This window comes from Lupinus angustifolius, chromosome LG15 (genome assembly GCF_001865875.1).
Source record: "Lupinus angustifolius cultivar Tanjil chromosome LG15, LupAngTanjil_v1.0, whole genome shotgun sequence".
Lineage (NCBI taxonomy): Eukaryota > Viridiplantae > Streptophyta > Magnoliopsida > Fabales > Fabaceae > Lupinus > Lupinus angustifolius.
In genome coordinates, this window is record NC_032023.1 from 17,792,658 (window position 1) to 17,817,345 (window position 24,688).

At 36.6% G+C, this 24,688-nt stretch overlaps 2 protein-coding genes and 1 pseudogene across 4 annotated transcripts; 1 reads left to right on the forward strand and 2 right to left on the reverse strand.

Moving 5' to 3' along the window:
- On the forward strand, positions 1,624-2,806 carry LOC109327751 (annotated as a pseudogene).
- On the reverse strand, positions 2,617-11,287 carry LOC109328173 (protein ROOT PRIMORDIUM DEFECTIVE 1). 2 transcript variants are annotated; one of them, XR_002105403.1, is made up of 2 exons: positions 9,859-11,287; positions 2,617-2,686 (listed from the first exon to the last, which is right to left on the reverse strand). XR_002105403.1 is itself a non-coding variant. In XM_019561498.1 (1 exon), the coding sequence occupies exon 1, from the start codon at positions 11,219-11,221 to the stop codon at positions 10,025-10,027; it is 1,197 nt and encodes a 398-aa protein (XP_019417043.1). In that variant the 5' UTR covers positions 11,222-11,287; the 3' UTR covers positions 9,552-10,024. The 2 variants fall into 2 exon arrangements, 1 of the variants encoding a protein (XP_019417043.1); XM_019561498.1 differs by lacking the exon at positions 2,617-2,686 and having other exon boundaries at positions 9,552-11,287.
- Positions 12,473-20,278, reverse strand: LOC109328172 (probable pectin methyltransferase QUA2). Of its 2 annotated transcripts, none has more exons than XM_019561497.1 (9): positions 20,039-20,278; positions 18,450-19,316; positions 18,230-18,362; positions 17,336-17,576; positions 15,967-16,180; positions 15,630-15,805; positions 15,200-15,503; positions 14,260-14,398; positions 12,473-13,161 (listed from the first exon to the last, which is right to left on the reverse strand). In XM_019561497.1, exons 2-9 carry the CDS (start codon positions 19,163-19,165, stop codon positions 13,003-13,005), a joined length of 2,082 nt encoding a protein of 693 aa, XP_019417042.1. In that variant the 5' UTR covers positions 19,166-19,316; positions 20,039-20,278; the 3' UTR covers positions 12,473-13,002. The 2 variants fall into 2 exon arrangements, with proteins under 2 accessions (XP_019417042.1, XP_019417040.1); XM_019561495.1 differs by having other exon boundaries at positions 19,920-20,278.

Genomic DNA, 24,688 nt, shown 5'->3' on the forward strand with positions numbered 1-24,688 from the left:
TAGGGGATGCTACGTTGACCTTCCCCATTTCGGCTTGTATACACAAACGAGCCCTTCTTACTCAAGATTACATTCTTTTGTTCAATCAATAGCACTTTCTGTATAATATCAGATAAAGAATGTAATTCATACAATCTTACCTCAGCTCGAAGCTCTTCCTTCAACCCATTCAGAAATATGCCCCTTGTAAATTCAGGATCAATGGTTCTCAAGGCTCCAACATACTTCTCAAATTCCTCTACAAATTTTTCCACAGAACCGGTTTGTTTGAGGGCGAGTAACTGCTCAAACGGATTCTGAATCATCGACGGCTGGAATCTTCGAACCACTGCGATCTTGAATCCTTCCCAATTCGACCTCGGGTTGCACTTTTCCCACCAATGGTACCAACTCAAAGCCTTCCCTTCGAGTGCCATAACTGTGGCCTGCATTTTCTCCCCTTCGGTAAGTTCCTTTAACTGGAAATACCTCTCTAGTCGGTGAGTCCAGCCATACGCGTCGTCACCGGAAAAAATTGGAATTTCCAATTTCCTCCATGTTTCCCGCCTAAACTCTCCCCCTCCGTGAGTGCCCTCCCGGAAATAGTTTCTCCCTCGGTGTTCATTCTCTTCATGTACCTCCGGTTGGAAATCAAATTCATCGCGCGCACCCCCTCGGAAATCAACTCTGTTCTGTTCGCCGGGGCGGTTATCAATACCGGCGCGCTCTCGACGGCGGAATTCGTTTCTGTTGCCGAAGTCCTCACGTGTACCTCGGCGGAACTCCGTTCTGTTCTGTTCCCCTTCGCGTTCGTCCAATCTGTTTTCCACTCGCCGGAATTCATTTTCCCCGTCATCGCCTTCCCTGAACTCTTCCCGGAAAGCTTCTCTTCTACCATAACTCGCCGGAATTCGTTTCTGTTCGCCCTTGCCACGGGAGTCGTCTCTTCCACCGTAACTATCCCCACGCAACTCTGCTCCTTCACGAAAATCCCTTCCGCGACGAACTCCAGTGTCGCGAGCTTCGTCTCTGTTTCGTGCCTCGCGCGTTAACCGTTCTCGGTCTGTTCTCTCGCCACCATCGCGACGTATTCCTCCGTTCACAGAACTCGCGGCGTCGCCGCCGTGTTCGGCTTCCGCACTGAACACATATCGCTCCATTTTCGCGGTCATTTCCGCCATTTGTTCCTCATGCTTCTTCACCAACGATTCTGCCAATTCCAATCTCATTCTCATCTCTTCCTTTTCTTGTTCCCAATTCTCTCCGGAACGCGACATACTTCGAGTTTTCATGAATTTTCGGCGAAACAGCAGCGGTTTTCAGGGCACCGGAATCGGTGCTCTGATACCAGTGATAACACCGGCACAGAATTTACAGAAAGAGAAGAAGAAATTTCACAATCGATTCGGAATCAATTCGATTCCGAATACTAATACCTCGTTTATTGCTTTGAAGAATGGAGAAGATTACAAGATGAACCCTAATTGATTCCCCGAATCAATTACTCGTTACAAGATTAACTCCCTGAATTAACCCCTCTCCTCTACTCAATTCTCAAAAGATACCAACACTAACCCTCCTAACATCTATTTATAGCTTCTGCCCCAAGCTATCCCTTCTCCTACGGCAGTTATTCTCACTGCTATGGCAGTTAATTCTGCCACATCATATTGCCACGTGGCTGCCACGTGGCCTCCGTCGGTACACCTGCGTGATGGGTGGTCTCCCCCTCATCCTATCACAATAGCATTGTCCAATCTTTGAATCCAGCCTCAACTGTAGCTCATTTACCTAGTATTGGGATAAAAGTCATCCCAGCTATTTCATACTTCTCTGGTCTTCGCTCGGTCAATTTGTCTAGCAATTTCATAGGTATAACTTCTTTAAGAGGAAAAAAGTAGTTCTTAATATAACATCGACTAGTAACAATACTAACTAACTTATTTAATTGGTTCTCCTCTTTATTGATTCACAGTTAATATCACACCTGGATTTCTCCCAAAGGGTATTCATACACCTAATTGACCAAGGAACAAGATCAGCACCATTAAGGGGCTCAGAGAACTAACCCGGTTGCAGGTACTCGACCTAAGTTACAATCGCATCTCAAGAATTGGACAAGGTTAGTTTTATTCTATAATGCTGATGCTCAATGAAAACTATGAAACCTATGTGCTATCCGGCCCCACCTAATGAGATTTAAGGCTCAATTGTTATTTATGTTGATGCTTAATGGAGGTTTTACTTCTCAAATTTCTTACCCTTCATTAAGTATTTTCTACAATACAATTATTGTTATGTCTTTTATCAGGGTTGTCAAATTGTACACTTATCAAAGAGCTATATATTTCTGGGAACAGTATAAGTGATGTTGCGGGGCTACACAGGCTATTAAAGCTAACAGTTCCGGACTTGAGGTTTAACAAAATCACAATAAAAGCAACAGGCCAGCTTGTGGCTAACTACAACTCACTTCAGGTTCTTAACCTGATTGGAAATCCAATTCAAAGAAACATCAGTGATAACCAGCTACAAAAAGCAGATAGTGGTCTTCTTCCAAAGCTTGTGGACCTGAATAAGCCACCTATCAAGCCTCAGATGGCGCAGCAAGTGATCACTCATAGTGTTGGTAAAGCTGCACTTGGGAACAATTGTCAGAACATCAACAGAAAAGCACTGAGAAAGGTGGCCAAAGATCATCAAGTTCCTTCATAACGCATAGAAGCAGTGTTAGTGCCTTAGTGGTGCCATGAAAAGCAAGAACAGGTCAAAGAGGCGAGCTAAAAATTAGTAGAGCAACGCATAAGTTATCATGTTTCTAAGACTAGATAGAGTGGATGATAAGAACAGAATTTGGAATTATAGAATTTGTGAGTTTATAGAAGTATTGTTGTAGATGCAGAATATAGATGTTATGCAGAATTTAAAGGATAGAAACTAGAATTGAAGAGAGTATACCCCTGGCCCAAGCCCTCTGGCCGTGTTTCTAGAGTGAAACTTCCGTACCCTTTTCCACCTTCCCTCTCTCACTTATAATCCACTTTCCTTGCGGTATCTTGCGGTTACAACTCCTTGTAGGTAGAAAACTTCCCTCATGATCTTCCGACACGTGGCCTTCTGGAATACACTTTCCAGATCGTCTCTCTCTCATTTGTGACTTGTTCTTCAGGTGGGTCCCCATTAGTCGCATTCCTATCATTCAACCCTTCTTGAAAATCAGTCTTGCCCTCAAGACTGAATGAAGGAAATTGATGTTGGATGGTGAGTGCCTCTTCCCAAGTAGCTTCTTTGGTTGACTGACCCTTCCATTTGATTAACCACTGATTTGTTTGAGCTCCATTTTGTGATTGACTTCTAGTGGCTAAAATATCTTATGGTTCCAACAGAATACCTGTGTCTTCCCCCATGCCCGGGGGTAAAAGAGGTTCAATGGGGTGGTTGGCAGCCACCTTCTTTAATTGAGAAACATGAAATACTAGATGAAGTTTGGAGGATGGGGGTAAACGCAACTGATATGCCACAGAGCCGATGCGACGCTCCACTGTAAATGGACCATAGAAACGGGCGGCCAGCTTCTGATTTATCTTCTTGGCTAAAGAGTGTTATTTATGGGGTCGTAGCTTAAGATAAACTGAATCTCCCAGTTGGAATTGGACGTCTCGTCGATGTTTATCGGCTTGGTGCTTCATGCCTTGTTGTGCATGGTTCAAGTGAAACCGAAGTTGCTTGAACGCTTCATCTCTTTCCCCTAGAGCATAAGCAATCGAGGCAACTCTAATCTCACTGGGCAGATAACTGAGAATAGTAGGGGGTTTCCGACCATAGACCACCTAAAAAGGGGTAGTGTTGATTGATGCATGCCATGTAATATTGTAGCATAGTTCAGCCCAAGGAAGCCAATGGGACCAAGTTTTGGATTGTTCCCCTGCAAAACAGCATAAATAAGATTCTAGATACATGTTTGTTACCTCTGTTTGACTGTTGGTTTGTGGGTGATAAGACGAGCTCAAACAAAGTTTGGTTCCATAAAGCTTGAACAATTCAGTCCAAAAATGGCTAATGAAGATGGGGTCTCTGTCACTGACAATGGATTTAGGAATCCGATGAAGTCTTGCAATCTCCTTCATGAATGCCTCCGCCACCTCTTGAGCAATATAAGGGTGTTTCATGAGTATGAAATGTGCATACTTAGAGAGTCTATCTACTACCACGAAGACCACTTCAAATCCCATTGATTTAGGCAACCCCAAAATAAAATCAAGTGACATATCATCCCAAATCTGCTCTGGAATTTGCAAGGGTTGGAGTAGGCCGGCAGGGGCTAAATTGGAGGTTTTGTAACGTTGACAAGTATCACAAGCTTTCACAAATTCTTGTACACTTTTCTTCATCCCTACCCAGTAAATATTTTCCGCCAACTTGCGATGTGTGCGATAGTAACCTGAGTGTCCCCCTTGGGGAGTGCTATGAAACTCATAATAACTTAGGGATCCATGGGGAGCTTGTGGAAAGCACCAACCTACCCTTGTACCTGAGTATTCTGTGGTTCAAGGTAAAGCCTCCTTTTATGTTGAGCCATTGTTGGATGCTGGATCTAATTTGATTCAAGTAGGTATCATGTTGGATCCCCTCCGACATATCCTGTCCCTCCATCCATAAAGGTGCAGAATTTATGTACGAGAGGTTTGGTTCATCCTCCTTGCGGGACAATGCATCTACTGTCGTGTTCTTATTGCCTGGTTTATACTTGACATCAAACTGGTACCCCAATAGCTGTGCTATCCAGCACTGTTGATCAGTCGTAGTAATACGTTGGTGCAATATGAATTTGAGGCTCTTATGATCAGAAATACCACAAATGATCTTCCCAACAAATACGGCCTCCAATGTTGAATGGACAAGACAAGAGCCATGATCTCTTTCTCATAGGTAGACTTGGAGATATTTTTTTCTGCTGAAGCCTTACTGAAATAAGCAATTGGCTTCCGCTCTTGCATTAATATTGCCCTAATACCACAACCGGAAGCATCACACACAACTTCAAATAGCTTGGAAAAATCAGGCAAGGAGATAATAGGAGCTTCTGTCGGTTGAAGGCCTCATTTGCTTCCTCATTCCATTTGAAACCATCCTTGTTGGTTAAGGCAGTAAGTGGTTGAGCTACCTTTCCATATCCCTTGATGAAGTTACGGTAGTATCCCGTCAGTCCTAGAAACCCCTTGACATCTTTGACGTTGGTTGGAATGGGCCAATCCAATACTGCTTGTATCTTTGAAGGATCCATAGCAACACTTACGTGAGAAATTATGTGTCCCAAACATTCCACTTCTCTGGTAGCAAAGTGACACTTTTTCTTGTTAACATAAAATTGATTATCTTGTAGAATTTTCATAACAGTGGCTACAAGTGATAGATGAGAATTCCGGCTAGTGCTATAGATTAGTATGTCATCCAAGAAGATAAGGACATACTTACGGAATAGGTGCCTAAATGTTTCATTCATGGAGGCCTGGAAGGTAGCTGGTGCATTGGAGAGGCAGAAAGGAATCACCAAATACTCGTAATGTCCACTATGAGTGTGAAATGCAGTCTTGTCTATGTCCTTTTCTTGCATTCGGATCTGGTGGTAACCCGACTTGAGATCCAACATGGTAAATATGTTGCACCATTTAATTCATCCAACAATTCCTCAACCACTGGTATAGGAAATTTGTCTGGTATGGTAGCCTTGTTGAGTGCTTTATAGTCCACACACATCCTCCAGGAATTGTCCTTCTTTTTCACTAATAAGACAGGGTTGGAATATGCACTGGTGCTCAACCTCATGAACCCCAATTGAAGAAGATCCTGCACTTGATTCTCAATCTCATTCTTCTGAAAGTGTGGGTACCGCTATGGTCTAACTGTCACCGGTCCTTGTCCGGGCACTAAGTTAATGGCATGGTCAAATGGTCTATGTGGGGGTAATCCCTTAGGAGTTTGGAAAACCTCTGGCCATTGATCCATCACTTGTTGCAATTGCTCCTTCTCTTGTGTTGTTAGGGATGTGTTTTGTTGACTCGATATTTTCTCCATAGTGTGCAACTTGTGTGAGGAGCAGTCCTTATGGAAAACATTGCCCCTCAACCGTTGCAAAGAAGAAGCCAATGAGTGTACCCCGCTGCTCCTTGTATCAAGAATTATCTTTCATTCTCATGGAACCTCATGGTCATTTCCTTCCAATTTATCCTTACTTCGCCCAAGGTCCTCAACCAAGCTATTCCCAAAATCACATCCAAACCTCCTAACTCGAGTATGTGAGCATCAATTACACAAGTATAGTTCCCAATTCCAATTCTGAAATTCTGACACACCCCATGAGACATTACCTCGTGTCCATCTCCTAGCTTAAATCTCACTCTTCTTGTTTCCTCCACCCACAACCCCAACAATTTCACCAACTTCGGGGAGACAAAATTGTGGGTTACACCATTGTCTAATAACATCAGTATAGGGACTCCTTCTACCATTCCTTCCACCTTCATGGTGGATAGATTTTCTGTGTCATTGGTATTTCCAAAACCTTTGCTAAGACTGATGTACTCCAACACTTGGCATTCCCCTTCATCGATTCTGCCCTCATCCCTTGATTTAGCCTCTTCTGCCATCACCATTTCTTCTTCCACTTCCTCATCTTCTCCCAATACCACTATACGAAGTTTTGGGTCAGCACACTTGTGGAGAGGATTATAGGGTAACCCGCACCGAACACACAACCCCTTCTTCCTACATTCTTCCCATTCTTGGGTAGATAGATGTTTGACTCCTCTTCCTCCCATACGCATGCTACGATTTCTAGGCATCTCCCCTTTTCTTTCGGTTCTAGTAGAGGCTCAATTGTCCCTGTTGCTGCGATTCAATACCAAATGAACTTGCTCATAGTGAGGCTGAGAAGAAGTCATGGGACGAGCAAAATTTGTGCGACTCGGGGGTCCAATTCCCTTCTTCATGGCTAACTCCACATTGCGTGCCAGTTTCATGGCTTGTAAACGAGTTCCAGGATCATGAATTCTAACCTAGTTTTTGATGTCGTCCTTCAAGCCATGTAGAAAATATCCCACATACTGTTGTTCTAGTTGCCGAGGAATCAAGGAGGCCAAATACTCAAACTCTTCCACATATTCCTGCACCTTTCCCCTTTGCCTCAAAGATGCTAATTCCTCATATGGGTTCTGCGTCTCCAAGCCACTAAAGCAGTCTATAAGCTCTCCTTAAACATCTCCCAACTCAAATTCGAGTGTATCTCCATAGAATGGTGAACCAATGTATTGCAAGACCCTCCATGTTCACCAGGGTGAGAGGTATCTTTGCTGCCTCGGGAGTTTTATTGATTTTGAAGTAGAATTATGCCCGTGTGATCCATCCCCTGGGATCGTCTCCATCAAACACCGGTAATTCAACCTTCTTTGTTCCCGAAATTAGCAAGTCCAATGCGTTTGCTACCGTTGTCATGGTTAATGCCTCCTGGTGCACCCCTTTTGTCTCTCAGTGGATGTCGTCTACGACTTGTGATGTCGAGGCAGCTTAGGTAACTCCTGCATCATCGGGCTCCTCTGTTTGTTTCTCCAAACGTCGCACCAATGTCACGATATACTTGCGAAATTCGACTTGATCTCGTAATTCCTTCTCGATTTGCACTTGTCCTTATGCGTCTGCGTCCAAGGTGTCCCTAACCTTTGTCAATTTCGTCTCCACCATGTTTAACCGCTGATCCACACCATCTAACCGAGTTTGGTTTCTGGTTTCCATGAGTTATTTTGCAAATTTCCTCGGAAATGATCTGGCAGGTCGGACCAAAATGATTAGAACAGAATTTCGAATTATAGAATTTGTGAGTTTATAGAAGAAGAAGTATTGTTGTAGATGCAGAATATAGATGTTATGCAGAATTTAAAGGATAGAAACTAGAATTCAAGAGAGTATACCCCCGTGCCCAAGCCCTCTAGCCGTGTTTCTAGAGTGAAACTTTCGTGCCCTTTTCCACCTTCCCTCTCTCACTTATAATCCACTTTCCTTGTGGTATCTTGCGGTTACAACTCCTTGTAGGTAGAAAACTTCCCTCATGATCTTCCGACACGTGGCCTTCTGGAATACACTTTCCAGATCTTCTCTCTCTCATTTGTGACTTGTTCTTCAGGAGGGTCCCCATTAGTCCCATTCCTATCTTCATCATATATTTGTTTCATTCTGTAACCAATCAGTGGTATAATAAGCCTTTTATGTGACTTGTAGTTGTTTTTGCTTCAACCTGTGATCAAGATACAGGATTGTTTCATTTATATCATAAAGGAGACTGCGCAAAGCATTGGCAGACTCCTGTTTTAAGACTTGATGTGATACCGTTTCACTCTTTGCTGTCTTCAATTTTAAAGTATGGTCTGTGGAACTTGATGTGATTATATGGCTTTCAAAAATTCTATAAACAATATTATGTAAACAGTTTTGGCAGAGCGAGAGAATAATTGGCCAGCCCCATTGCTATTGTTGTCATTGTAATTATCATTCAAACCACTTGAGACTGTTTGTGGGTCTCCATTTATCACAACTTGGGGACGATTTGCCTAAATAGTAACAGTTTTGAAAACTATTTGAGGTTATTTTAAAAAGTTTAATATTTATGCATCATAGAGCTTTTTGCAAGATTAGTACATTCATGTGAATTACTTTTATTTATGAGTCAATTGGTGAATGAAATATAGGAAGCAGGCGTGAAACCCTTTCAGAAACACTAAGAAACTTAAAGTCCAAAAGAACTAAACTATTTCGGTGTGCAGTCATCTCCTTCTTTGCAAGATGCCGTCCCTCTCCCTCCAAGTTGTTGTCTCCCTCCCTCAAGCTGCTATCTCAATTGCTGTAGCAACTGCCTCACTGTCGTTTGAAACCGCTTGATGTTTAATTCCTATCAAAGATAGTTTTGTTTTGATTTAGAAATTTTGATTTATAATTCTATTTTTTTGTAAGACTTAAACTTGCATAATGTCTTTTATTTTGATATGGATGTGTATATATTATGCAAGACATGATATTGATAAGTATATTATTTTCATCTATCATTAATTTGATATTCATATGTATTTATTAATTGTATAATGTATATGACATTTCGTCCTTCGGTCCAACTCGAGTATTTGGTTTAGGTAAACCTATGACATGATTACGAGACATCTTCTGATTAATGTTTGGTTCGGGTATTTGGTTTATGTAAATTATCCACGACCGTTGCAAAATTTGTTCCATGTTCTGTAATCTCCACTTCTCTCATCTTCTGTTTCCTTCTCAAATGTTACATCGATTCAACTAAGAGCATAGACGTGAGAGAAGGAGATGAACAAAAATTTAATTGACAAACAAAACTGATCTATTCAACCAGACACAACCGCAGGAACATAAAACAAGTTAACAACTATAGAATTTAACCTCAATTGAATGTTATTGATTAAAACTTAAAAGCAAGGAAGGAGAAGGGGATATCAATCATAGGTTTAATACTTGTGTGATAAGCTTTGACTAGATAAAATTGTTGATAAAATCTTACAACGAGACATTGATATTAGAATGAATCATTCATTTCCTCATACATGGAAATTGAAACTATGGACCAGGTACACCTAGATGAAATGTATGGTTGACCCACCTAAAATCCTTGCCAGCTAACTATGCAATGCTAAGGAGTGAATTCTGCTCTACCCATTAACAGCGACATTATCCTATACTCTAATTTCTCCTCGACCTCTTTTTTCTCCGTTGGAATAATAAGAATCATGCTCATTAGCATAGATGAAATAACCAATACAAACACTAAAACAGTCTAATGATATTGTTGAAATAAATTCTCCATACCAATATCAGAAAATCATTTCTTCCTTTTTCAGAGCACTCCTTAAAATTGAAGAGCTCCAATTGGTCTTCCTTGCTCGGAAAAAAACCCGTTTAAAATGCTCCACATACCACATTTTAGTTCATTACTCTTCCCAGCAAAAAACAACACAGTTTCACATTCACAAAGTCAAGTTAGATGTAACTTTTCCATCCCAACCTGAGCACCCTGCTCCATTTCCTGCATCTGTGCATACTTATACAACTTCTCATTGAACAACACCTGCGGATCCTTCTCAATCAGAACACCATTCTTATCATACCCATCCTTCAAGAACACAACCCAATTCATCTCAGTCCCTGCCAAATAAAACGCTCTCGGCTGCTTCAAAAGCATCTGATAAGTATGCTTAGTCAAACTAAACTCCTCCTTAAACTCCACGAGGTGATGTATATAAGCTCTCTTCTCCAGTGTCAAGCTCAAGAATTCATGAATCACCCCAACTCTATACTTTTCCGCTTCCAATGTCCACAAATCCAATCTTGCCCCATCAGAATAAGGCGATACCAAAGGTAAAGTGTTCAACAGGTTAAGCTTCTTAGCATCCTCCAATTCTAAATCCAAACCCTTCCCATACTTAACAGGAAAATTAAACTTCCTCTTAGCACCTTTCTCATCAACCATAAACTCTTTCTCAATCGCGCTAACCGCCAACAGAGGATCCCAATCCACCAATTCTAAAACCCTCAACCCATTTTCCTCAACACAAACATGAAAATAATTCGGGTACCTCGAAACTCGGTCCCTGAAATCATCAGGAATACCGAAGAGGGCCCTGCAGTGATGGATTTTACATAAAGGAATTCGCTTTTTTGCAGACATCATGAGCAATTTCCGAACCTTATCGACTCGGTCTCGTTCCATTGAGTCCATTATGGATTGCTCCTCAGCGAGGAGGTCCTCCATAAGATCAGAAAACCCGAACCACATTTTACCATCGGTGTGGCGGTAGGTCTGGAAAATGAGGGGGTGGCGCGTGATGGAGCGTAGGACCTTGCGGCCGCGAGGGAAACCGAGCTCGCGGTGGAGCTTACCGGCGTCATCGAGACGGAGAACGTGTTCGGGTTGGTTGGTGAGGTATTGTTTGGATTTGGTAACGAATCTGAAGAGAGAATCGCGCTCAACGATGCGTTCGAGGTTAGGGTTTTGGTTCGGTTCAGTTTGGACGAGGGTGGTTCGGGGACTGGGCTTGGGCTTGCGCTTCTTCTTGAAGGCTTTGGGGGTTTTGGTGACGAGGAAGGAGGTGGAGAATTGAGATGTGAATAAGTGATTAGGGTTTTGAAGAGACTGTGTTAGGGTTTTGAAGGATTTGATGATGATGTTCATGTTGGCCACGAAGGAGAACAAACACTGAACTAAATGGATGAAGAAGAGTGAAAGAAGAAGTGCAAATTTAATGGTTTATTGAACTTCGCAAAATAAAAATAATTAAGATAATTTAGTTAACAGAATACAAAGTCCGTTTCTATAAATCTCTCAATTAACAAAACGACACGTAAAATATAATAATTGTGTTGAATACTTCAATTACAATATTTCTATCAACTTGATGTAAGGTTTTATTGAATATAAATTTCATGCAATTACAAGTAATAACACATGTAGTTTATATGAGTAAAAATTCTCTTTATTTAATGAAGAGACAAATACTTCCCTTTGTTTATGTTTTGAATGATAAAAATGTTATTTTACTATATTTAAAAGGATAAATATATAATTACACGTTAGATTTTCTTTGGTATAGAATACATATTTTGCCTAGAATGGTCTACGGTTGATGAAGGAATGCCGAACCCTAGGTAGTTCGAATTCAATGTTTGCCAATGGTGCAATGTATTGAAATGTGCTAGTTTTCATCTCATAACGGGTATTATTTCATGATTTGGCGAAGTAAGGAGACACGATTGTGGTTTTTCGGGTAAGCAATTAATCTTTTTGAGGTTCGTGACCGACTCTCCCAACATGTGTTGCTCTCAAAAAATAACCTCTCGATTTTGAGTATCCAATAAAACTTTATACTACTGTATTCACACATTGTTGATGCACACGATCGTGTTTCTCAAACATTGATTGATGTAAAATTAAATGAGTAAACATGACCAGATTGTGTTGACATCCACGGCCGTCGACCTCGACGATGGAGTGACCCATGGGCCATGTAGTGAGTGACCTAGGGGCCTAGTACCGTCAAAGCGAATGGGAAATCAAAGATTCACGACTGTTATATATGTGTCCACAATCGTGACCGGGCCACCAAACATATTGTAATTAATTTATGGATTTTCAAGGTTATGCATTGGGTGCAGGTAATTAAGACTGCCAACAGGACCAGGGAAATTTTAGTCCTAAACAACGTTGAATTCTAAACAGCAAAGGATGTGGCAAACTTGAATATTTCCCTCTCGTGCAACTGTAATTTTTTTTAGGAAAAAAAGAAGATAAGTTGCTTCTCAAGGCATGGAAGGAATTAGTTTCAATTATGTAGGATCCTACGCTATTCCAGAATCCCAGTACACAAACAACAACAGCAAAATCCCACATCACCGCACTATTTTAATTTTAACATATAACTTGCACTTGTTAAATCCCCATTATCATTGTTTGCACATCCAAACAGAAGTCCATGGAGAATATGATTATAATTTCCCATTACAAAGATTCACAAAAAATTTCAAAATAGGTTTTTGCCATGGGCAATACAAGGAACATCAATGAACCTATCAAATGATATAATTCTATAATAAAAGGTAATTGACTGCTTAGCAGTTTATACACCACAATGGCAATCATGTACCTGTGTAACTGTAATCAAACATCACATGAAAAATGAACCTACCATGTATACTTCCTCATCTGCAATGCTCCTCATTTGGTAATACTAATTATATGACCCTATGTACAACCTTAGGGCTACATAGGATCGCAGTGGTATCAATAACGATAATGCACCGTTTTCTTTTCCTCCTCTATTGTTTTTTCCAGCTTCCTTTCTGTCCAAAATTTTCATTCCCCACTTTGTATGGTGGAGCATTATGATAATTGAATGAACAATATGGAAATGAATATATGAATAGTATGGCTAATAATGTCTTCAGGACATCTATGAATTATTTGGCCTGTTTCTTAAAGAAAGGTTTCTGGCAGATCAGGAGTCTCTTATCACTGTCACTTTCAATTTCTATTACTCGTGCATCCCAGTTCATCCGTGTTGTTTGAGCTCTAGCTGACTCGACTAAAGGTACCGTGTCATGGAATATAATCCAACCCTGCAAACATAACTATTGTCAGCAAATCTATAAATTTAACATTTCTCTTTTGCAAGATGCTTTGCAGCATGTTGTAGTTAGGAATAGAGGTTTGCTTTTTCTTTTCCACAGCACCCCGGAAACTAAATAAGGGCAGGGATTTAGCTTTCTGACTTTATAATAATAATAAAGGTAGAGATGAGTCTAGATGCCACATTAAGATTATTTGCCTTGTGACCTCAAATGGGTTTAAATCATGGAATTAGTCTCTTCGCTTGCAAGGAAAAGAGTAAGACTACATATATCTACCCGATCTGGGAATCCATTAAATAGGAGTCTCATGCACTAGACCTCCCTTTTTTTAAAAATAATGACTAAAGTTCAATATTTCTGCTGAATCTAAAAGTTGGCAATATATACACCCAGACCAAATTCAGTAAATGCTGCCAACAGAAGTTTTGCCTGAATAAGATAATTTAGAGTATAAACTACATGACACAGTAATGGCAATGGAAGTTTACGAGGTAGTTTGTAAAGTAGACATGATTAGGAAGCACGAGATTAATGGGAAAAAACTTTTTTAAATTGATCCAAAACCAGCATAGGAACTTGCTACATAATTCAGAAATTGATCCAAAACCAGCATCTCATGTTCAAATTCTATATTACGAAAAAGAAAGGTAAATTCATATATGTGTTTGTGCATTTGTGTAATCTAGACAAAATTTATGTCCGTCCACTTTTAAGAACCTATTAGTAGTAGATTAAATGCTCAAATATACACCATTATGTTTTAATTCAATAAAAGAACAGAACCAAGATTGAATGTCAACAGAATACATTTTTTTCACCTAAATTCAACATTTTAAGAGTTTGGTCTAGTTTTTGAAAAGGCCATCCTTGCCCCCAAGTCCCCAACAATGAGCCTAGAGTAAAAGACGACTTTTTTGCCTCCATCAGGGAACTAAACTAAAAAGGTTCCCGTTTCATGACTCAGCCTTACATATTTATACTTCATAATAACGTCAAAGTATCAAACTAGGTGAATAGAAAAACATTGGAGGGAATGGACCACAAATGAAAAGAAAGCCCAGGGTATTAACTATTAAGTTTACATACCTCGGGCCGAAGTAACCTGTCAATTTCAATGAAAAGATCAAGCACCGTGCATCTGTGCTGCTGAGAAGTTTCAAGGGATAAAAGTCCTGCTGCATGCACCAAGTCATAGGTTCTAGGGTATGTTGGGAATGCCTCACACCTAAATGCCGTCAAAGATCATAACTGTAAGAAGAGTAGACTTTGCAAAAGATACAGCACTTGTCCAGAAAATAATTATAGAGCTTAAAAATTAACAATTGTAGCTTATCAATATAGTAAATGATTTAATTAATTAATGCTCAAAAGCTTTAGTGTGTTACAATGTTGGAAATATAAAACCATTTGTAGGCCTCTACCAAATATCTTAAGCTTTAAGATGACTTGACCCTTAACATGGTATCCTAGCATCATGAAAAAGTAATTGTGAGTTTGATCCTCGCTGCCCGAATTCACAATTAAATTAATTTTGGAATTAAATAAGGCTGTTCAGTTCTACCCCGTCGCCCAAAGAGGTCATGTATTAGGGGTATGTTAGAGATATAAAATCATTCAGCTGCCTTAATCTAACAACTACATAGCTTTTATGTTGAATTGGTTCTTGATATATAAAAGCTTCATTGTTCATTAATATTTTACTACTTCATTACAAAAGTAATTTTTACAAATGTCAGAGATCTGTAGTTTTTTTGTCAAAAGAAACGTAAACAGATTAAGAATATTCAAAACCTTAATGGGAATGTTATATCCTCCGCCAAAATGTAAACAAGTATGAGACATAGATCAAGGCATCAATGCTTCGATTAATAATAAGGAAGCCAAAAATTACGCATTTGGAAGGGATAAAGACATAAAAAATAGAAGAGACAATTTATCAGATGGCTGAGAAACCATATTCAGGTTTTAAAAAGTGAACAAAGAATCATGAAACTTTAAAATAAGAAGAGAGTGGAGATTAAAATACCAATCATGCAAAATGCCGACATAACCCCGGTCCTGGATCAAGGGAAGATAGTTGGGTCCACTCGTGGGGACCACATTCATGACCCACACAGACTTTCCAGCTTGCAACAATGCAGAATTAAAATTGCCTAAATGAGCATTCATGTCTAGCACATTTCTTAGCATGTTGTAAGGTGGCTGAGGGTCCTCATCACCAGGCCTTTTTGGATGATCAGAAAATATTAAAGGAGACAGAAGAGACCAATAATTACGGACTGCAGTTCTCCAGCTTTCAAAGTCCTCAGCAAATTCATCTGATTGCAGCCCTGACACAAGTAAATATGGAGATATTAGAATAATCTAATGGATAAGAGACTCTGTTCAGTGAGGAAGTACAGTGCAATCCAGATATTAGAGATATATTAATTAATGTTGAAGAATGTAACAGTTACCATAGATTGCAAGCTCGTCCTTTTTCAAGATATCCCGGGAAGGCCAGGTTGCCCTTTCTTCAATAGAAATCCAGCGGCTGCTGTGTGTTCCTCCTATGCAGCTTTGCAGTTCTCGATAATATGGAGACTCCACATCATAGCCTCCACCACATAGAGGAGGGGGGGAAGCAGTCTTTCTGTAAATACAAACAGACAGATAATGCTAAGAATCAGGCATACTTGTCAATCCTTCCAAGGTGAACAAATGCATATACAAAGTACAGAAATCCTACTTATTAGAAATTTGCTCCCCATGATATACAAAGTGAAATACTTGTTCATAAATGCATACCATTACCTTTTGCTGTAGCAATTCTTTTTACTAGTTTTCTTCCATACGACAGTTTCATCTTGCTGTGACAGCATTTGCCAGCAAAGATTTTCAGTATACTCATGTACAAACTTCCACCTTTTCTGGATGTCTTTGTTACGAGCATTCGTAAGCGGTGAAGTCCATACAAAGTAGCCACCCGGTTTTAAAAGTCTATCAGCTTCTAATAAGAGAAGGCCATCTATACCATGTAATACATAAGATAGTTAATGAATCAGAAAGATGGAAGATAATGTTTTGAAGCTCAGAACAAAATTTTCAGATTCTAAGTTCAAACATTTAAAAAGGGATAAGGGATAATATGTACCAAACAACGGCAGTTTTACAGATGAAATTCACACAGATATGAGAGGAAGACAACAAAAAGATAAGTCCAGATTGTTGGATAATTCTTTGGCTATGAGCAAATAAACAGAGGTATCTGCATAATTTGCCTTTAGCAGGTTTGCAGCAAAAGGATGGATGAAAATGTTATTAATGACTCTAGTGACTTTTGAGTAAATAGGAAGCTCTTACGCAATCAAATGAAGCTAATAATTAGTGTATTTAGCCTGACATTGTCAGAAAAATAATTAATAAGGTACTTGAAATTAAATGGCCATCAACAGAACTAGACTAATACATTTAACTTTGGGAAAGTCCCTGTAATCAAGATTTATATATTTGAATATCTTTCGAAAGTGTACATCATATGGATATTAGTGCAACTGATATGTATGATTAGAACAATAATCAAAATGGACAAGACCAGATATTGATATTAATAGCAACAACCAGAAACAATATATGAAAAAATTCAACACCGCAGGAAATAGCCAGCTCTAGTTGTTCAAAATATGAAGTGTCTCCAATTTTCTTCTATTAAAAAAACACTTCAAAGAACCTAAGAATGGATAATCATAATTAGTAAAAATCATTACATAGATTAAAAAACAAGGAAAAGTCTATGTTCCAAGCTTAGTGAGGAAAATCATAATTGATATAGAAGGATTTGAATTGTCAATGTTTTTCTTGCTTCCAAAAGAGTGTCGATGATCTAAAGTTCATGAAGAGGGGAACACAACATCACAAGTGATTGTCAGCCCTCAAAGTTCAACACTTCAGGCATAGAAAAATACAAAGCATAAATGAAGAAACAGGATGGATGATTGCTATAATAATGTTTATTTCTATTTTATGAAATCAAATTCCTTCCTAAAATGACATTCATAATCTAACATATAATTTGGAAGGGCTTAACAATCCAGAAAAGAGTCTATTTTGTTTAATAATGCGCAGTATGATAGAACCACGTTGACCTTATAGAAAGTAGCATGAGGTTGATTCTCGAAGATACCTTTCTGGTCCCAATCAATGCCACACCATGCGCAATGCAACATATCAAAGGAGAGAGATGGAAAAGGCAACTGTTTTGAAGAGAAAGAAGCAATCATAGCAGGAAGACCCCTCTCAAGTGTAAGCTGGACTTGACTGCCTGAAGGCTCATAGTTTGCAATGCACATAGTTAAAAGCTGACTGTTGAAGAGGTGAGCTCCAACACTACCATAGCCACAACCGATGTCCAATATCGTCCTAACCTGTAAATTTTAGAACGGCCATCATGCTCAACAAAATACTATGTCAAGAAAATAATATCACGATCAAACTTTAACAACTCAGTCCATGTTCAATGCAACCATGACCTAACAGAAAACCTATCACCGATCCCTCCAAATTCAAGGTATAAACAAAATAAATATAATTAATCACAGAGTAGGTGCTCTACAACCATCAAGAAACTTAATTCAGGAACATTATGACATTGTTCGGTCCATGTAGCTGACCCCACCTAGTGGGACTAAGTCTTGGTTCTTGTTGTTATAAAGCAAACTATTCTAGAATTGGTTACAAGATTAGAACAGTCCAGAGGTAGGTAAAGTTAAAATTTCCAGCAGATGGAGAAAATTTTGAATGTTCATTAATTGTTTGTTCCAAATGCCATCAAGACAGTTACTAATTCACTATTTATATATTTGTAACATCATTAGAATCAGAGTGAGCTTGAAGTCAATACAATGCACCCATTTGTAACAAATAAGTAAAAGAGATAAAATTAAGTATATTCAATTCTATAATCACATGAACCAAATTAGTGATATATGAGTATATAATTGATGAAGGCCAAGACAAAAAAGTAAAGGAACAAATAATCAAGTGTGCAATTTTCAGTGAAGAATAAATAGACATTTACCCCAGCTTGTATGAAGTTAGATTCATTTCTAAGTCCAATCATTTCGGCAATTTGATGTGAGTAATCTTCTACGCCATCAAACATAAGAGAGGCTGAACGAAAAGAAATTTGCTCTTCATCAAGCATCATCATCCTATAACCAAATAAAATACATTAAAATTTGAAGATGAAATGGTAGCTGAAAGAATAACAGCCAGTAGCATAGATATATATCATTCACCTCTTGGTCAAGCTTCCAGAAGAAAGAACTTCCTGTGCTGAGATTTTAACATTGGCAATCCAGATAACATCCTTTCCAGTAGGCCACCGTAAAGGAATTTTGTAATTCATTGGTGAGAGTACTAAACAATCTTGTCTTGGCTCATGGCCACATTGCCGGTCAAACTCATTTCCATCAGAATAACCGAGAGCTAATCTGTCAGAAACATTAAAGCAAGGAACATAGTTTTCGAACTCCTGTGAACAGAAATCCAATACTTTCATCCTCGAGGGAGCATAAGAAATCTCCCCAATATCCAACAGGTCCGACATAAGTTTCGCCTGGAGTCTTCTATAACCATGGTAAATGTGACCTCTTGATGAAGTTGAAATTGAGATTGTCCACCAAAAAGACCCAGCAAGAGCAAGAATAATTATAAACACTAAACTAAACTTCAAGAAAAACAGAACCAATTGATGCCGATTTCTTGGGGTGCCAACAAGGAATGGATCAGATGAGAAAGCATTCTCAGTTATACCATATTTAGAATTAGAACTTGGTGAAAAAAGCAACCTCAAGGGCTTTAGTAAAGGGCTGTTATGATTTGAAGAACCCCTTCTATCAAAATCTTCCTTATCTGTTTTATCTTTATATTGTGAGTCTGAGTCCAATGTGTAGTCATAACTGCTTTCAGGGATCCGAATCCCCGAAACACCACGGTACAGAGGCCTTGACATTTTCCAAACTACAACTTGATAGTTCAATGTGCCAAACTGCGAATAATTTATGAATGCACCAAAGAAACCACTAAAGGCTTGTTATTCAACCATTATCATTTCGTGGAAAAAACCATTGGATGGATCCTCCTTCGGTTGAGCAAATACAAACCTAACATAAAATATATAAAAAATAAAAATAAAGATACCATTCGAAAACAGTAAATAGAAGCAAGTTAGAAAACCAATTAAGGAGTAAACATTAAAGAGAACAATCTTGCATTTCAGAGAATAAAAAACATAGTCATTCATTTATTCACCCAACCAGATCCATAACGGACCCAAAATTCCAATGCATATATGTACGAACAGAATGAAAAAAATTGAGTGGTAATTGGTACTCTAAACATGGAAAGAATAATAAAATTAGGAGAAATTAAAGTTGAACTGTTAAAGTAAATGAGATTGATTGGTAGGTATCTAACAGTAAAATCACTTCTACCTATTTCCATAAACATTAAATATAGAGTCATAAAAGCGCAACCTCATATTCTTCGGCGATAAGTTTTTTTTTTTAAAAAAGAAAAAAATCACCTTCATTGTGATTCCTAATTGAAATACAAGACGAATCAAAAAGCGAAAGGTTATTTTATTTATAAAAAAAAGTTACTATCGAATGGATTTTGAGAAAGGAGATGTAAGAAAATGGCATTTAGATCAATGCATTTGGTGAAAGAGTGAAACGACGTCGAATCAAACAGAGAATAAGCGGTACCTTCTCTTCGTTGGTGACACTAATTAAGCTGAAGAAGCAAATAATGGAGAAAAAATCGATTTGGGTTATTTGTTTTTACGAGCTCTTTGGATGCAGAAGATGAATAACAGTAATAATACCTCAAAATCGGTTAAGTTAATTTTCTCATAGCTTTGAATTGGTTTCAGTAAATCTGGTTAGGAAAAAAGAGCGAAAGAGATAACCAACGAGTGTGAGAGAAAGTGTGTATGTTTAGCAACTCTTGTTTTGTAGTATTCTTTCTACTGATCCCATCGCGCTTCATCACTATTTTTCCAGGGCCAACTGATAATAATAATCAGTTAATTTAACAAACAAAAAGTACTAATTTATTTAATTAAAGGGAAGGAAAGATATAGCATGCCAACTCAAAGAGTATTTATGCATGGGTAAATATATATGTATAAAATTATAAATATTGATAAAGATATTTTATTATATATATTTATAATGTAATAAATTTTATAAATTACAATTAACGTTTTTATATAATTCATTTTAAAAGTTTCATTTTATGTATTTATTCTAATGATTGTGCTAATTGATGATATAAGTAAGAGTATATTAACTCGTTCTAAAGTTAATAACCTTTAATTGAATTAGTCTTGAACTGAAAAAATATTTTCTATTGAACTTAGCTAAAAACTCAACTTGACCAAATCCTTAATAAATTGAGTTGAGTTTAGAATAGAATTATGGAACCAACAAATGATAAAATGAAGTTTATCCAATTTAATAATAAATTAAATTACACTTAGTAGTGATAATGATGAAATGAGATTTATGTTTAGGTATAGTTTTTTAGCTGAGGATTAGATATACTTAATAATGAAATTCGCATAATATCATTTTCACGAATAAAAAAGAACCACCAATGTTAAATTAAAATAATATATATATATAATGATTTAAACTCCTCTGTTATTGTTATAGGATAATCAATTATTTTTATGTAACACTTAAAATTTTCAGATTAGTTTTTATATAGAAATATTTCTATTTTAATCTGATTTTCAAATACATCACAAGTAGTAGATAACTAGATACTGTAATTCAAAAAGTGATTATTATGTTCTTAAAAATTTTACTTATCCAAACATCCTCTAGGCGTGTTTACTATTAGAAAACAGAATAAGAGTGGTAAAAATAATTTTTTCTTGTATGTATAAATAAAAGAAGTTGGTAAAAATAAATTTGATAGGAACTGAGAAAGCTACCTAAACAAGCAGCGCAATTAATCTTCCACAGCCCACCGATCTTATCATTTATATGAAAAATATTCACATATTCACATTCACAATGTGATAATGACATGTATTTTATTAAGTGTTCACATGTACCCCTTTTTATTATTTGGGCCTGTTTCTTCTATATATATCTGTATTAAGTATAAAGCCAACTTGCCAAAGCAACAATAAATGAAAGACATGGAAAGTGATGATTTTGAAGTAATGGAAGCACAATGGTAGATATAATAGAAATGGAGGAAAAATACTGTAGGAATTGTTGTTGGTTACTTATTAATTTATATTATATATGTACCAACAAAAATGTAACGTGATATGGCGGACAATGACCCGCACCTTATTTTATCAGCACTCATATTCGTAATTGAAAGGTTGGAAAGTCTAGTAATGAAATAGATTATGATTCGTGGCAATAAAAAATAATTAAGTGTCCAAATTTACTATTATTTTTTATTTAAATCAATAAAAAATATTGTAAAATTTTCATTCTCCTCATATTTCTGTAGAAGAAGGTTCAATATATGCTAAACAGTACCTCATTTCATGGAATTGATACACATTCAAGCTTGTATGGGTCACATGGCTCTCCTTGTTTTATTTTGGAGAAAATGGATCAGATTTAATGTTTTTATTTTATTTTTTTGCAAATTGATTTTTACAGGGTCATTAAAAAAATAGAAAGACTTGAGAATCATTAAATAATTTTGAAGTTATCCATTTTTATTTATTCTCTTTCAAAACTTAACTCACATATGAATTACTAGGAACAAAAGAAAAAAAGAATATAATATATTATTCTACCTATTATTGTTTTTAATGCATAATGATAGAGTAAGTTTATTATGTTAGTTTATCATATTCGTTCGCTAACTTATTTTTATTCTGATTAATGTATTTTTACTGCTCTATTCCTTAATTGAATATGTTGTTGTTCGGAAATTCAAAATTAATTTTTTTCCTCTATTTTTTTTATTTATTTGTCGCTTTTACAAGTGGCTATGAAAAATTCTTCTTCTACTCTTCTTTATATTCTTTATCCACTTGTTACTTTCGCAAGTTGTCATTTTATATAAGGAAAATTGGTTCCTATTTTTACAACAGTTGCTTCACTCATACTATCATCATTAATGTTCAGGTAATTTGTTATATGTATACTTTTTATATTGTTACATCAAAATATATTGGTAAAATAAGAGATTATCATATTCATATTCTACTCTTGTCTATATTTCTTATCATGTTTTATATCCGCACGTCCACTTTCTAACGTTTATCAAGAACCTATCAAAAATATGTAACATAAGCTGTAAAAGGCTAAGAAGTTGGAAATGCCATTTACCTTCCGTTAAACTATTTTCATTTCTTTATATGTGTTGTTTTGAGAAGAAAAATATCGTCATTCTCAAAATTCAGATAGTACTTATTTAGTTATTTATCATTTATACTCTTACCAACATCAATGTAGAGATAGGGAAATGGAAGTGGAGTAAAGTGAGTTGAGGAATTAAGAAAACTATAATAGGAAAAATAATGATATTTTAAAACAAAAATAATAATAATTTTATGAGAAAAAAATATATATATTTGTAGTATATGAGTTTTATACAATGTCAATACATCATTTCATATTCATGTTTTATTATAGCGACTGTTCAAAAAAGTAATATCAATAAATAATGGATGATATATCCACTATATATAAATGTTTACATAACAATGCATATATATCATAGTCCAATTTTATTACTTCATGTAAAATAATCTATAATGATATTGAAAATATTTCATGTACGAGTTGCATACCAACAAATCATGATTACATTTATCCTCATGCCTTAGGTAAATGCCTAAATTTAAGGTCATAAATAATATCATTGCGAACTATATAGTCTCAAACAAGATGGACGCATGCTACTTATTTCGGGTAAAAATATTCACCAAGCTGTAACCTAGCGATAACAATACAAACAACGAAATAAAAGGTAATTAATTACCATTCAATAGTAACGATAGACAGATATTCAAAGTGCAATTATTACCATAATCCTTTTAACATGCGAAGGATGACTCATGTATATACCAGGTAAGAAGTCTAATGATGTTTTTCTACTTTCTTTAATGTTTTATCTGAGAAGTCATAGATATAACTTAGTACATGAGATCAACTAATAATTTATCCCTCTAAACAACATCGTGTAATTGAGATATAAAATCATTTTACTATCAAATTTAACACAGACTACTAACAATCACACTATGTAAGCATGAAGAATCCATTGACTCCTTATATTATAGATAAACCAACACAATTTTTTGTTCACTGCAACACTTTAGTGATATGGTTTATAAAATAAAAATAAAAAATACGATACGGTTAATATTGAGTCCATTATACAACGTTTTCTATGTCGGTGGACCAAAATAATGTGAATGTATTTTTGGCAGATAGTAAGAGCGGTGATTAGTGAATTGGAGTAAACGCAGAATCGAATTTATTTAAGTTTGGATATGCGGGATGTGTCAGGAAACTCAGATTTTAATTCTCAGAAAAATGCTTATAGATGTTAGACTTCGTCTAAAATATTACATGCTAATGTTATTTATATTCATATCATTTTATAAGTCAAAACTGTTCACTTTGCATTTTCCTCATTTGTTTTTTTATAACATTTTCAATGGCAAAGGCGATAATTTACCCCAATCTAAGCTTGGGCATTTTTGCACTTTTTTTGAAGTTATGGGATTAAATTGGGTATGATGTTAATTACGTTATGGATGTGTTTTTGGACTCTTCTCTAATTTTATTTAATTAAGATAGTCCAATCTAATTCATTTTGTAATTACATTTATAGTCTACATTTTATTCACTTGATAATGTATTATATTTCTTTAAATAAGGTTTTGAGTACGTTTAAGTATTTTCAGTGGAAAAATAATGTTAATAAGTACCTTTAAGGATATTGGTTACTGTTTGTTTCATAATTCTTCTTACAAACTAATATATTTAAGGTAAAATGGAAAGAAGGAAATGAAGAGGATTTCCACCCCATCAAATGAGGTCAAATAGACCTAAAAATTGAGAGAGAAAATTGAAGATGTTCAAATGATATAGAAACTTATATTTCTCTGGTCAGTGCTTTTTTTTAAGTGGAAAATACTTCTATTCACAAAGGACTAAGCTACAATATTAGCCACAAAGATAGGGATATTATCAGACCAGACCCTTTCTATACATTTATGCAACACTAATAAGTCCTCCAAATAATCCTAATATAATTCCAAACTAGGAACTTTAATCAATACAAACAACTAATTAATATGATGCAGAAAAATATTCGTTTCAAAAGAGTTTTACTCCTTAAATAAGTCCTTTAAAATAAGATTAGACATGGTACAAAGTTTTAGGATGCGGCCTCATATAAAAAGAAAACATCTAAGGCTATGAAAATGTTACATGCGTGAAGTAATCTTACTTTAGACTTGAGTTTATCTATTTTGTTATAG